This window comes from Ipomoea nil, unplaced genomic scaffold (assembly GCF_001879475.1).
Source record: "Ipomoea nil cultivar Tokyo-kokei standard unplaced genomic scaffold, Asagao_1.1 scaffold2761, whole genome shotgun sequence".
NCBI lineage: Eukaryota > Viridiplantae > Streptophyta > Magnoliopsida > Solanales > Convolvulaceae > Ipomoea > Ipomoea nil.
The window spans coordinates 3052803-3066139 of NW_017619189.1; the positions used below are offsets into that span (position 1 = coordinate 3052803).

At 34.0% G+C, this 13337-nt stretch overlaps 1 protein-coding gene and 3 non-coding genes across 4 annotated transcripts; 1 reads left to right on the forward strand and 3 right to left on the reverse strand.

Moving 5' to 3' along the window:
• Window positions 1-1682: 1682 nt before the first annotated feature.
• On the reverse strand, window positions 1683-1763 carry TRNAL-AAG. The gene has a single exon. It is a non-coding gene; the product is annotated as a tRNA-Leu (tRNA).
• A 68-nt stretch (window positions 1764-1831) lies between these two features.
• Window positions 1832-1912, reverse strand: TRNAL-AAG. Its single transcript has one exon. It is a non-coding gene; the product is annotated as a tRNA-Leu (tRNA).
• Window positions 1913-1980: 68 nt separating this feature from the next.
• Window positions 1981-2061, reverse strand: TRNAL-AAG. Its single transcript has one exon. It is a non-coding gene; the product is annotated as a tRNA-Leu (tRNA).
• Window positions 2062-10043: 7982 nt separating this feature from the next.
• On the forward strand, window positions 10044-12903 carry LOC109157139 (polygalacturonase QRT3). Its single transcript, XM_019305037.1, has 3 exons — window positions 10044-10426; window positions 10541-10783; window positions 11687-12903. Exons 1-3 carry the CDS (start codon window positions 10217-10219, stop codon window positions 12689-12691), a joined length of 1458 nt encoding a protein of 485 aa, XP_019160582.1. The 5' UTR covers window positions 10044-10216; the 3' UTR covers window positions 12692-12903.
• The last annotated feature ends 434 nt before the right edge of the window (window positions 12904-13337 follow it).

Genomic DNA, 13337 nt, shown 5'->3' on the forward strand with positions numbered 1-13337 from the left:
GATCTCTCTTTACTTTCAACTTGTGAAGTGCGAAATTCCTCTTTCTTGTACGAATTACACCCAGATTTACTCCCGGACCTGCAAATCAAATTTTATATTCGCAGTTTTAGGAGTAATTCTGGAGTAATTCGTAAAATAAAAAGGAATTTCGCAGTTCACATGTCTATGAGTAAAGAGATGCCAATATTAAAATTACTGAATTGTCTATTTATTTAACACCAAATTGACAGAATAACAAATGAGGGACTAAATTGAGCAAAAACACAAAAATTTGGGACTAAATTGAGCGAAACACAAAAGTCTAGGACGATATTAGGTCACCAAAGTCGTTTAGGACGAAATTGAGAAAAACCACTATAGTCGAGGACGATTTTGAGTATTAACTCATTATAAATTATTCGACAACATCAATAAGCCCATTTGGACCTATTTTGGAATGTTTATTTGGTTTTCTGAACTAAAAAGAGTGTTTCATGCTCAGAATTAGGGATTGTAATTTGCCCCGTCCTCGACGGGGATCTCTGATCTCCGCCTCGACGGGGACGGGGATATAGAAAATTTTTGGGAAACAGGAATAATGACGAGGAATATAAGTGATTTCCCGTCGGGGATGGAGACGGGATATCCCTCCCCGCCCCGCCCCATCCCAGAATAATTATTATAATTAAAAATTATATTTTTAGTTTTTAAAATTAAAAATTACACTAATTTAAGATTTTGACTAAATATTGATAGGGGATGGGGACTATTTTTAATTTCCCACGCGGGGATGGGGACAGGGTCGGGATTTCGGGAACGGGACCCGTCCCCGCCCCGCCCCGTTGCCATTCCTACTCAAAATGACCCAAATACATTTTGGAGGAAGGAAAATGAAAAAGGCGGCAAAAGTTGATCATTTTAGAACAAAAAATGCATTAAAAAGGGGCATGGAAGCAAAGTCGGATGAAAACATGCAAAGGACTAGAGCCAGGAAGGACGTTACGTGAACTCGTGAAGACAAGACCACACACAGGTTGTGGAGCACCCGTGCATAACACGAGGGCATGCACGCCTTGTCTTCCGCAGGGGCACTCCGTGCCCATGCCTTACCGGTGCACTCCGTGCCCATGCCTTACCGGTGCACCTGCACGGGCAGTGGCACGCCCGTGTGTGGCTCGTGCGCCGAAACCCTGGAATGCTCATATAAATAGATCTTTTTCTCATTTTTGGCAAAGGAGAGCCGCCATAGAGCACTTTAATAGTAGAGAAAATTACATTTTATGGAATTTTCTATCTTCTTTAATTATTCTAGTGCTCTAGCTTGTTGTTGTGTTTACTTACTTTATCTTTATGGATTCTATTTTATTTTAGTGATTTAAAAATTAAAAATATTTTTTTTTAAAGTTTAGAGTAGTTACATTTATCACTCTACAATTAAAACATTAATTGAATTATTCACTAAAAAAAATGAATTGAATTAAGTCGGATCATTCAATAAAAATTGACCCAACTCACCATCCAAAAAAAAAAAAAAAAGCTTGTGTTTTTACAATTTCTTTAATTCAGAGTTTTTGTATTTTATCAATGTTTTATTAAATATGACATATACCTAATAATAAGAATCTTAACCTAACTTGCTCAGGCCCATAACCCAGAAATTGCAAGACTATTACGGCGGAGTAAAGGTTAAAAATTTTGCGGAATGTTGAGAGTGGGATTTGAACCCACGCCCTTTCGGACCAGAACCTTAATCTGGCGCCTTAGACCAACTCGGCCATCTCAACTTCTTGTTACAGCTTTCCAGAAACTGCATGATTATTGCGGCGAAGTAAAGGTTAAAAATTTTGAAAAGTGTTGAGAGTGGGATTTGAACCCACGCCCTTTCGGACCAGAACCTTAATCTGGCGCCTTAGACCAACTCGGCCACCTCAACTTCTTGTTACAGCTTTCCAGAAATTGCATGATTATTGCGGCGAAGTAAAGGTTAAAAATTTTGAAAAATGTTGAGAGTGGGATTTGAACCCACGCCCTTTCGGACCAGAACCTTAATCTGGCGCCTTAGACCAACTCGGCCATCTCAACATATTATTGAACTTTTCCAATAAACCTTTCTAATACTAGTCTATTCCGAAACTCTAAACTTACCGATATGCAGATATAGCAGTTGTATCTGCAAATTAGAAGAGAAAAAATATATTGATAATTTTTTGATTAATTTCACATTTCAAAAAAAAAAAATCATTTAACCGTAGGGACAATTTTAGGTTTAATCTATATATATATATATATATATATATATATATATATATATATATATATATATATATATATATATATATATATATATATATATATATATATATATATATATATATTGTTGTGAATCGTGAATTTCCCCGATGAATAGGGATGACAATGGGTCGGGGAGGGCTACATACATCACCCCACTCACTTTATATTTTCTCCACCCACCGCCACCGCCACCCCCAACCCAACCCGCATCGGCTGGAGTTTTTCAAAACTCACCCCCACTCTCTGACTCTCATCTGGTGCGCGTGCCCGGTTACCCACCACTTATTATCTTATTTTTTTTTTGCAAAAAATAATATTTAAGTTATTTACACATTTACACATAATAAAATAATAAAACTCATTAGTTATACTAAAACATAAAATAATAGAAATAATTAAATTGTTAATTTTTAAAAATAAACTTAGTAGTTTAAATATAAAAATAGTAAAAAGTTACACAAAATTATAGAAACTTTTATAAATAACTACATATGGTAGGTCGGGTGGGGTTCTAGTCGAGTTTTGTACATAGAATCCGAATCCAATCCGACCCACCACCCACTATCACCAAAAAAAAAAAATTAAAAAAATCCGAACCATGCGGGGGTGGATATCCGCGAGGCGAATTGAAATTGCCATCCCTATCGATGAATGGTAACGTCGTTCTGTATCGAGAACAGTAATAATGTATGTATAAAGTAAAACGTAAAGAGAGAAAGAGCGAGATGACATGTAGTGACTCTTCCATATGGGAGGTCATGAGATCGAGCCAGTGGAGGCGGTATTAATTCTTTGTGCTTCAACAGATTGAGAAAGTATAATGTATTAGAGTCAATAGTACTAAAAAAAAAAAAAAAGTAAACAGTAAAACAGAAAGAAAGAGAGAGATTCAATCAATGATGATTTACAGAAAGAAAGAGAGAGATTCAATCAATGATAAATCATCTTATTATTCCAGTATCAATGTGTATAAAGTAAAACAGAAAAGAGAAGTAAAACAGAAGAGAGAGAGAGAGAGAGATTCAATCAACGATAAATCATCTTATTATTTTAGTATCAATATATACAAAGTACATAGAGTTTTGGTAAACTAATAAGACTACTATTGGAGTAAGTTTCACCAGGATCAGAATTCAGAAGTCTTTAGTAATGTCTACGTATATTATTCGATCATAACACTCCCCTTTGAACAGTATTACATCATACTCATGCCTCATTAAAATTTCATTACAAAAATCCTATGAAAAAAACTAGTTGAGGAAAAGAGGACATGATGTATACGTATCCATGTGTCACACTAGTTGTCACATTAAAAAACCTTTAATTAACAAGTATTAAAACATAATCAAAAGAAAAAGAGTACAACTACTTCTCGCCTTCAGGTAGAGGTGTCAAACAAACAGGTTAACTTGAAGTTTAGTTCATGCCCGGCCCGATCTGATTTATTTGCTATAATGAACGGACTAGGGCTAGTCTATTTTATACTATGGACAGAGCCGGACTTTAAGTTTTGGTCCATCAACCGATCCGGCCTGTTGGTTCCTACAATTTTTCAAATATAAATAATAATAATAATAATAATAATAATAATAATAATAATAATAATAATAATAATAATAATAATAATATACATTAAGCACAATTAACAATGTGTTAAACACTTATATTGTACTGGTAATATTTTACTTCATTAATTAACATATATAGTAACATTCACTCTTTTTTATTATTAATTTACTGTAATTAACGCTTATAAGGACTCTCGTCTCTAACTCTATATTACTCTGATAATCTATTATTTATATAATGTAGTAATGCAACATTAGCATTTGAGTAACATATGTAAGTATTTATACAACATTAAAATTTATATAGTGAGTTTCCAAAAAAAAAAAAAAAAAAACATGTATATAGTGCAACGATGCAACATTCATAATTTATATTGATTTCTTCAATTTTTGTAATAATTCTTAAATTAAATAGTTAAAAATAAATATGTAAATTTGTAAAGCTAATTTAGAAAACAAAAAACATAAATTAAATGAATTGATATATTTTTTAATAGTTTTTCTATTTTTTTATTTTTCGAGCTATAGACTGGATCGAACTTTAATTTTCATTTTTCAGACAGGGCCAAGCCCGATTCAAAATATAATATAATTGCCCGGTCCAAAAAAATAAGCGGACCAGTGACAGGTTGGTCCAAGCCGCCCCGTTTGACTCAGTGCATAAATCTACCAGATTGTCACTAGAGTGGACTTTTTGTATGTTAACTTCGCCACTCTTCTAGAGCTCATATGGGTAGAAATATATTTGGGTGCAATATGTTTCATCAAGCTTCCTTTGATGTACCCAGTGTTCATTTGTGCAACACAAGGTGCATTGTCCTCATATATGAAGGACAGTGAGGCAATCGGTCCACTTGATATGCCACACAAGCTATGGATATGTTGTATCAATGATCTTAACCATACACACACTCGCGCATGTGGTTTCATATAATACAATAATCTTTGAGTGGTTTGTAGAAGTGACAACCATAGTCTACTTAACAAACCTCCATAAAATAGCAGTACCACCACAGAGGAATACATAGCCGTCAGATCCTATTTAAATTTTAACACTACTCGAATACAAGTGAATATTTAAATTTTAACACTACTCAAATACGAGTGAATATTACACGTAACCGAACATTTTTTTTTTTTGTAAAGACAGGAGGGATAAACCCATATACATCTCAGCTTAAGACCCCAGCGCCAGTTGGCATACCCACGTTGGGACGATGGACCCTTGCACCCTGTTTATCTTCCCATAGAACCTCTCATATAACCGAACATTTGATACCCATAAATGTTATTACTATTATATGAATTAAAACTAAAAAATTAGCATTCTAAATTTGAATATTCAAAATAAAATTTAAAAGTATAACTTGCCTAATCCAACAAGCAAACAGACTGTACCACTTGATATTATTATCACTTACGATTAGCATATGCAAATTAAAATTAAAAAGAAAAACAATTACGGAGTATATTTTAAATAACTTTATATTTTTAAATTTAAAACACAATATAGGAAATAGATATTGATAACTATGCTTTCTATTTCTTTTGTCATTTTCTAATAGAAAAAGAAAATTTTAAAAATAATGGTAGATAAAGACAACAATAAAATTTTTTAAAAAATAGAAAAAAAATTTGGAAGAAAAAAGTATTAAACAAGCTTGTATGATAAAGTGTTGAACGTGTTGAGGACACGTTGATAACTTAATACTACCCTTATTTATTATTACACGTACGCAGGCATCATTAAAAACTGGTTTGCTGTGTACCTAAATCAAAAAGATTATTTAAAAAGGTTGTAAAAATGTACAATAATTCAACTATACATTAATAAGCAGTTAAAGCAGTGCAATGGCATCATTAAAATGTGAACTGACGTGTTTATTATTATTATTATTATTATTATTATTATTATTATTATTATTATTACGAGTATTATTTATACAGTAGCTGACAACGATACCCATTGCCAAACCTACATGTAAATTGTGTGGTATTGTCTGCTTCCATTCAATCACTTTATACATACACTCTATGTCCATCACGTTTTCATACACTCTTATGACAAAGTCTCGTAAAATAGCAAATTCTTGTCTCGAAAGATGTGACAAAGTGAGTTGAGGCGTGAATTATGATTCTTATATTTATTGAGTAAGATTTACATAGTACATACCTTCTCCTCCTCGTCCCAAAAAAGAAAAAAAAAAAGATAACACATTCTCGAGAATAAATAAATAAATAAATAAACGTTAAGTATGGATTTACTTCAAATAGTATAATGTTATTATTGTGAGTAATGCTATTTTATATAGGAGTGTTTGGTAAATAGCTCTTAGTTGATTATATTGAGTTAGTGAGTTTGACTAATTGATAACATTAGCTGATTGTAGAAAGATGTTTGATAAATTAATGTTAGCGGATAGTTGATTACATACAAATGACTTTCTCAAAAAGCTAATAGAAAAAATTATTTTGAGCAACTTCTTAAATTTTAGTGTTTGTTGCAAAAAGTTAATTAATCAAACACTCATATTGGTTATTTAATCAAGTCAAACAGCTAACAGTGATCAAACAAGTCAAAATTCACTGATAAACTAACTATTTTACCAAAGATGCCATAATCTTATTTAGTTCAGGCTATGTGATATTCTTGGTACAATCACAATAGAAAATGATGTAATAAAATGAAAGTGATGTGATTATCTACTAATCAAATTATCAAAATGGTTTGCTAACTGCAAAACAATTCATGTGCGGTGTCTATACACACACAAACATATAATGTTTTCAAATATATATTAGGTTTAAATGAGAATTAGGCTCCCCATGATAATATGTATGTGGATTAATCTCATCCATTTATCTATGATTATCAAGTAGTGCTGAAAATTATTGAAAAAAAAAATATTGTGACATTTTTGTAATCATTGCCGTGCATTGGAAAACTATTGATAGTGCATTCAAAGATAACTAATAACGCATGCACTTGAGTACACTATTAATCTATTATAGATATCAAGTGCATTGTTAATTATTCGTGACTGTATTATCAAGCATTTCATAGTGTACGTACCATAATAATAACGAAAATGCCAATGATTGTTTTTTCTTAATTTGTAACCTTTGATCATCCTATATGGATAGATGGAAATAATCCGTAGATTCTCACAATAGTCTAGTTCTTAATGGAGGGTTCAGGTAAGGACAAGCTTCCATGTAAAAAGTAAGAAATTGTCTGATTCATCTATATGGGTACGGTAGATCAACGGTGGATGATTGCTAAAAAATAAAAGAAAAAGAGAACAACCAATTTTATAAATACTAAAATCACACCATTGATGAACTTTAGAAAACGGTCTAAATCTGTCTTTACTTTTTACACGAGAGCTAGGTTGTTCATATGTATTTGACATTTTAATAAGTTTTAGATGATAGAATATTACCTTCACCGCTACACTAAGGATTATTTGCAATCAATGTCTTAAACTTAACCATCAATTCTAAAGGAACTTTAACTCAATTGTATGTATGTGTAAATTCAAAGCTAAGGTATCATTGTTTGTCTTCCTAACTATATAAAACATTCCTTTTACACTTTCAAACTTGTCTTCATTCTAAATTAGTAAGCAAGAAGTTGGTTACGTACTCTTGGGTTTTCTTTTCTTTTCGGTCATAAATTACAACAATTGAAAACAAACACGACAATATAATAACATGATATACCCAGTTTATTTGTCATAAAGTCCCCATAAAAAGTATATATAATTTGCAACTCACACTTATTTGCCTATACTAGTATACTATTCGAAGTTACCTAACAAATGTCCAAAGTGCAATTTAATAGTAATTTATATTCCTTAAAATTTTAATTACAGGACATGATATATTTGAATTCGAATATATCACCTTCATCAACCACCTATAATCTAAGAAAATGATTAGTGTGGCTTCCGGAGTACCGCTCAACATGTCGATTAATTTAAAATAAGTTAATTAGTTTTATTTTGCCATAATGTGTGATTCAGTTAGTGTATCAATATATTCATTAATGAGGGTTTTTGATAAAAACAACTTATCAACTTTTTTTTTTGAATGCTACTGACTCTATTATATTGTAATATCTGTTCACACATACTTACTTTCTCAACCAAATGAAGCACACAGAGTCAACGCCGCCTCCAATAAGTTAATTTATTTTGAAGACAAAATGTCAAATTTTAATATGTAAACAAACTAATTTAAATGTTATGAAGATGTCTTTTTTTGTCATTTTACATTTATCAACTTATCAAAAAGTTAATTTTACCAAACACTTTCAAGCATAACAGCTCTTCAGTTTTCAGCTCCTAGCTCCTAGCTTTTCAGCTTTCAGCTCATTTTAAGCTTTCAGCTACATTTTCAGCTAGGTTTACCAAACAAAGTCTATAGCTTATTAGTAGCTTAAAATAAGTTATGCCAAACAGAGCCTAAGGTACCAGTAATTAATATAACTAGTATGTCACCCGTGCGATGCATATAGACTATGTTTGGCAAACCTAGTTGAAAAGGTAGCTGAAAGCTGAAAAGCTATAAGTTAGGAGCTAAAAATTGAAGAGTTGTTAAGCTAGCTGTTATGCTTGAAAGTGTTTGGTAAAATTAGCTTTTTGATAAGCTAATAAATGTAAAAAGATAAAAAAGGACATCTTCATAAAATTTAAATTAGTTTATTTACATATTAAAATTTAACATTTTGAAATAAAAATTATTAGCATAATCATGATCTAGCATCCCATAATGGAGTAGCAATATTGTTGCGAATCTCCTTCATCTCATAATAATAATCCTTCTATATAATAAAGTAATAGAACTTTGGCCAATCAGATTATGGTATTTTTCAGCCTAGCAAAAGTGACGCCGTTTTGGATGATTTTTTTTAAGGTCATCTCTGGGGTTTATTTATGTTAAGCGATTAAGTGAGAATTTATTCTTCAAATCTTAATATACCAACGTGGTATGCACCTAACTAATCCTATACAATATTATTCACAACCCTATTTGAAGAATCCTCCCTAAACTAATTCTATACAATATTATTCACAACCCTATTTGAAGAATCCTCTTTGTAAGTCAATGAGGAAGATAACTTCATTCACAATGGTGTTGTCATACATTATGACAATCAACAAAAGTCAAGGACAAACGTTATCCCAAGATTATTGTATTTTGAATTCCATCAAGTTATTTTACTTTTAGTCACTATATGTTAATCATTTTATATTTCTTAATTATACTATAACCAAATGCTCTGTCGGGCCGGGGTGTGGGGGGCCCTTAGGGTTGGAGTTCAGCCTTTTGGAAGAATTATACACGGGTGACATACTAGTTTCTAAAACAGCGTCACTTTTACTAGACAGAAAAAAATACCATAATCTGATTGGTCAAAGTTTTATGACTTTATTATATGAATTAATTTCACTTTTGGTCCCACGACTTTAGAGGATCTATCACTTTTGGTGCACAACTTTAAAAGTTTTCAATTTTGGTGCCTAACTTTGTTGTTTTTATCAATTTTGGTCCTTTCAACCAAATTGACGATGAAATATTGCCGGATTTTATATTTTTAGGGGTAAAATCGTCATCCCAAGGAAACATCTTCAATATCTAAACAAAATCACTCTAAAATCATATCTATAAGTGTTTGATCGATGAGAATAATTGGGAAGACGGACAGAAACTAGACACAGATCTATGAGATTTATAGCATCGACGATTGCCAAACTCTTATATTTCTCTTAACATGATTTTTCTTTTGTTTGGATATTGAATATCTTTCCTTGGGATGACGATTTTGCCCCTAAAATGTAAAATCCAGCAATATTTCGCAGTCAATTTGGTCGAAAAGACCAAAATTGATAAAAATAACAAAGTTAGACACCAAAATTGAAAAAATTTAAAGTTGTGCACCAAAAATGATAGAACCTCTAAAGTCGTGGGACCAAAAGTGAAATTAGTTCTTATTATATAGAAGGGACGCTAACCTTGATTTTCTTTTATAACCCTAACATTATTAGTTTTTATTACGTTTACTAGATGTATGTATGTATATTATGTGTTTGTTCATAAAACAAAGTAACGTAGCGTTAATGAACAACCCACCGTGAGAGTACGTGTTGGAGGCACGGCGCAATCTTATGGCTATATATGATGATGATCCCATTCAATTCTCTTATTAAAACCAATCTGTCATTTTCTTCCCTTCTCTCTCCATCGCCATAACTATCTCCTGGGCTTCCACGATAACTCATTTAAGGTTGCTTAGCTTTAATTTGCTTTTCCCCAGAGAACAACTTTGTCATTATATTCCCAGATATATAGTTTAACTTCTTGAGAGAGCTGAAATGGGAACACTAAGACTGCGTTTGGCTCTGGGGTTTGCCATAGTTTTATGCAGTTTCTTCTTCATGTTCCATGTTCATGGACAAGATCACCATGATCAGATTAGAAAAATTCAGAATTTTCGTGATTCTCTTGTCCAAACAGGCCCCATCCCTCCTTCTACCAGCCCAGATTCTCCATTGCCAAGACCTACACAAGCTCCAACTCCATCTGTAAGTATATATATATCTTGCATAATATATATAAATAATAAATTTTAAATTTTTAGTTGAAAGTAACAATTTGTTGTGTGGGATTAATATAATGGTGTGATGTGAATAATGTAGGTCGTTGGATCTTCTCAACCAAGTGTGTATCAGGTGACATCGTACGGTGCAGATCCGACCGGAAAAGAGGATAGTACTGAGGCGGTGATGAATGCGATTACAGACGCTCTTAATGGCCCCAGTGATGGGTTCTTGTTTTCCGGCATTCAGAATCTCGGCGGCGCACGAGTTGATCTTGAAGGTGGGACTTACGTCATTTCCCGGCCGCTGCAGTTTCCGGTGGCCGGCCGCGGCAATCTCATGGTGAGACCAACCATACTTAGAATAATAATGTTGCCGTGCGTAAAAGAAAACGTTGGTGTAACAGAATCTCAGTTTATTTGGTAGGCTAAGTAGCCATGTCCTGAAAATGAAAGGCCAACTACTCATCTTCCCACAATTTAATTGCATTAATTAATATAGCTTTTCTTTTATTTAATAGCTTTTAAATTTAGTCCTACTTTCACAGTCTATAATATTAAATACGGACGGTCAGTTATGCCCTGCTCAGCTAGTCTGCATGTGCAGCTCAATTGATAGTAGGAGTAAAATTTATTATAAGAAATTAAGAATCAAATCTCATACAGTGATAGTGAAGGAGTAATCTTTCAAAATGAAAGGACTCCATACGTGACATGAACAAAAATCTAACTTGTTGGTCAGTTGAGTGGACCTTCTCATTTTTCATTGGGAACTTGGGGTGTGGGACCGCAGACCGTTTAATTTCTTTTGGAACCTGGGGTTATAAGGAGACATTAATGAGTTGTTTACCAAAGTGAAAAAATGAAACATTTTTTGAAGAAATAGAAAATTAGAGAGGTTGAAAAAAAAAAAAGGAAACCTTATGTACTAAATTTATTCCTTCAAATTCATATTCCTATTCCATCCCCATTCTACACTTTTCTTAAAGATTTTAGAAAATTAATAAACAAGCTTCTTCAAATGAAGAAATGGAAAGGCACGAATGAACATGTACTGGCCCCTAAGTATTTAGAGGTGATGAAGACATTTTGTGAGTCAAATGTGGTGGAAATCTAAGACTGATAGAGTGACTGGCGATTTATCTACTCCTTTTTAGATCAGAGCTTAGGATTGGTCCGAATTTTTGTTTGCCCATTTTGTTTTTAAAAATTGTAGTAATCTAAAGGATTTGATTTGGTGCAACAGATTCATGGTGGAACATTAAAGGCGTCGGACATTTTCCCGGGGGACAAATATATCATCGATTTAACGGCGGCCTCCGGCGGCGGTCCGGCGTATAGTTTTGAGTTTATAACCTTCAGAGACCTATTGTTGAACTCTAATTTCAGGGGAGGAGGGATTCATGTAGAGAACTCACTAAGAATCAGCATCGATAATTGTTACATTACCCATTTCACCACAAATGGCATTTTGGTCAAAAGCGGCCACGAAACCTACATCAGAAACACCTTCCTCGGCCAGCACATCACCGCCGGCGGCGATCCCGGCGAGCGGAGTTTCTCCGGCACGGCCATAAATTTAATGGGGAACGATAACGCCCTCACGGACGTGGTGATCTTCTCGGCCCAAATCGGGGTCATGATTTCCGGCCAAGCTAACCTCCTCTCCGGCGTGCATTGCTACAACAAAGCCACCGGGTTCGGCGGCACCGGAATCTACGTAAAACTCCCCGGCAAAACTCAGACGAGGATCGTGAATTCTTACATGGATTACACCGGAATCGTCGCCGAGGATCCCGTCCAATTCCACATCTCCAACACCTTTTTCCTCGGCGACGCCTCCGTCGTACTAAAATCCGTGAACGGGATCATCGGCGGCGTCAACATCGTCGACAACATGTTTTCCGGCTCCGGCAAGGGGATCGACATCGTGAAATTGGACCAGAAAAACAAGGCGTTCACGGCGATTGATGACGTCGTCGTGGATAGAAACAACGTACGAGGGATGAAGCTCAGATCCACCGTTGGTCGAGGGAGCGTTCAAGGAAACGGAACGAAATGGACCATCGATCTTAGCCCGGTTCTTCTCTTCCCTAATTTTGTTAACCACGTTCAGTACAGTTTTAGTTCGAGTGGAAACTCGTTTCCCAAACACGCGCTGAGAAGCACGTCGGACAACCGAGTTGTGATTGAGTCCGACGTGGAAGTGGCGGCGGAGGTTTACGTCACGGTTGATCAGAGCAAGTCTTGATCTAAGATTCTAAAGTGACGCTTAAGTTTTAGTGTAAGGCAAAATTGTGTATAACTTCAAAGTATACATTCTTTGGAAAGACAAGAAAATGTTTAAAGAGTTCTTTGGAACCTTTATTTCCAATCAAGAAGTGTACTCCAAATTCCAAAGTGTAAATTTGGAAACGGTTACATACCGTTCTAATAAAATATTTTATGGAGGGTTGGTAGTTATTCCAAGCATTAAAGTTCGTGGTATCGAAACAAAGAGTTGCATCTATTTCGTTTCTTGAGATAAGATAGGAGACTATCGTTTTCAATTCTTTCAAAAGATTGAATTCTCAACTCCAAGAGAATTTTCTACATCCTAGTCTGATAGAGTATTTTTTTTTTTAAAGTATTTTAAGATTGAAAACTTATTATTTGATTCTTTTTTAATGAGAATTGTACTAGCTTGGCTAAGGATTGGGATGGGGTTACTTATTCTAAATTTTTTTTTGAAGGGACGAAGGATGAGGTTCAATTTCTCAAAAATTGTTCACAAGGACAGGAAATCGAGAACAAAGAATATACTACCCCTCCCCATTTTGCCCCGTGACCACCCCTAAATTTATGTTATTGTTGATAGAATATTACGTATTATACAAGTCCAACATATTCCGCAGCGC

What these genes read in the sequence shown, in the direction of transcription:
- LOC109157139 (XM_019305037.1), top strand. Translation starts at nt 10,217, where the DNA reads ATGGGAACACTAAGACTGCGTTTGGCTCTGGGGTTTGCCATAGTTTTA. An exon ending in CACAAGCTCCAACTCCATCT is followed by an intron (nt 10,427 to 10,540) that starts GTAAGTATATAT and finishes TGAATAATGTAG; the next exon opens with GTCGTTGGATCTTCTCAACC. An exon ending in CCGGCCGCGGCAATCTCATG is followed by an intron (nt 10,784 to 11,686) that starts GTGAGACCAACC and finishes TTGGTGCAACAG; the next exon opens with ATTCATGGTGGAACATTAAA.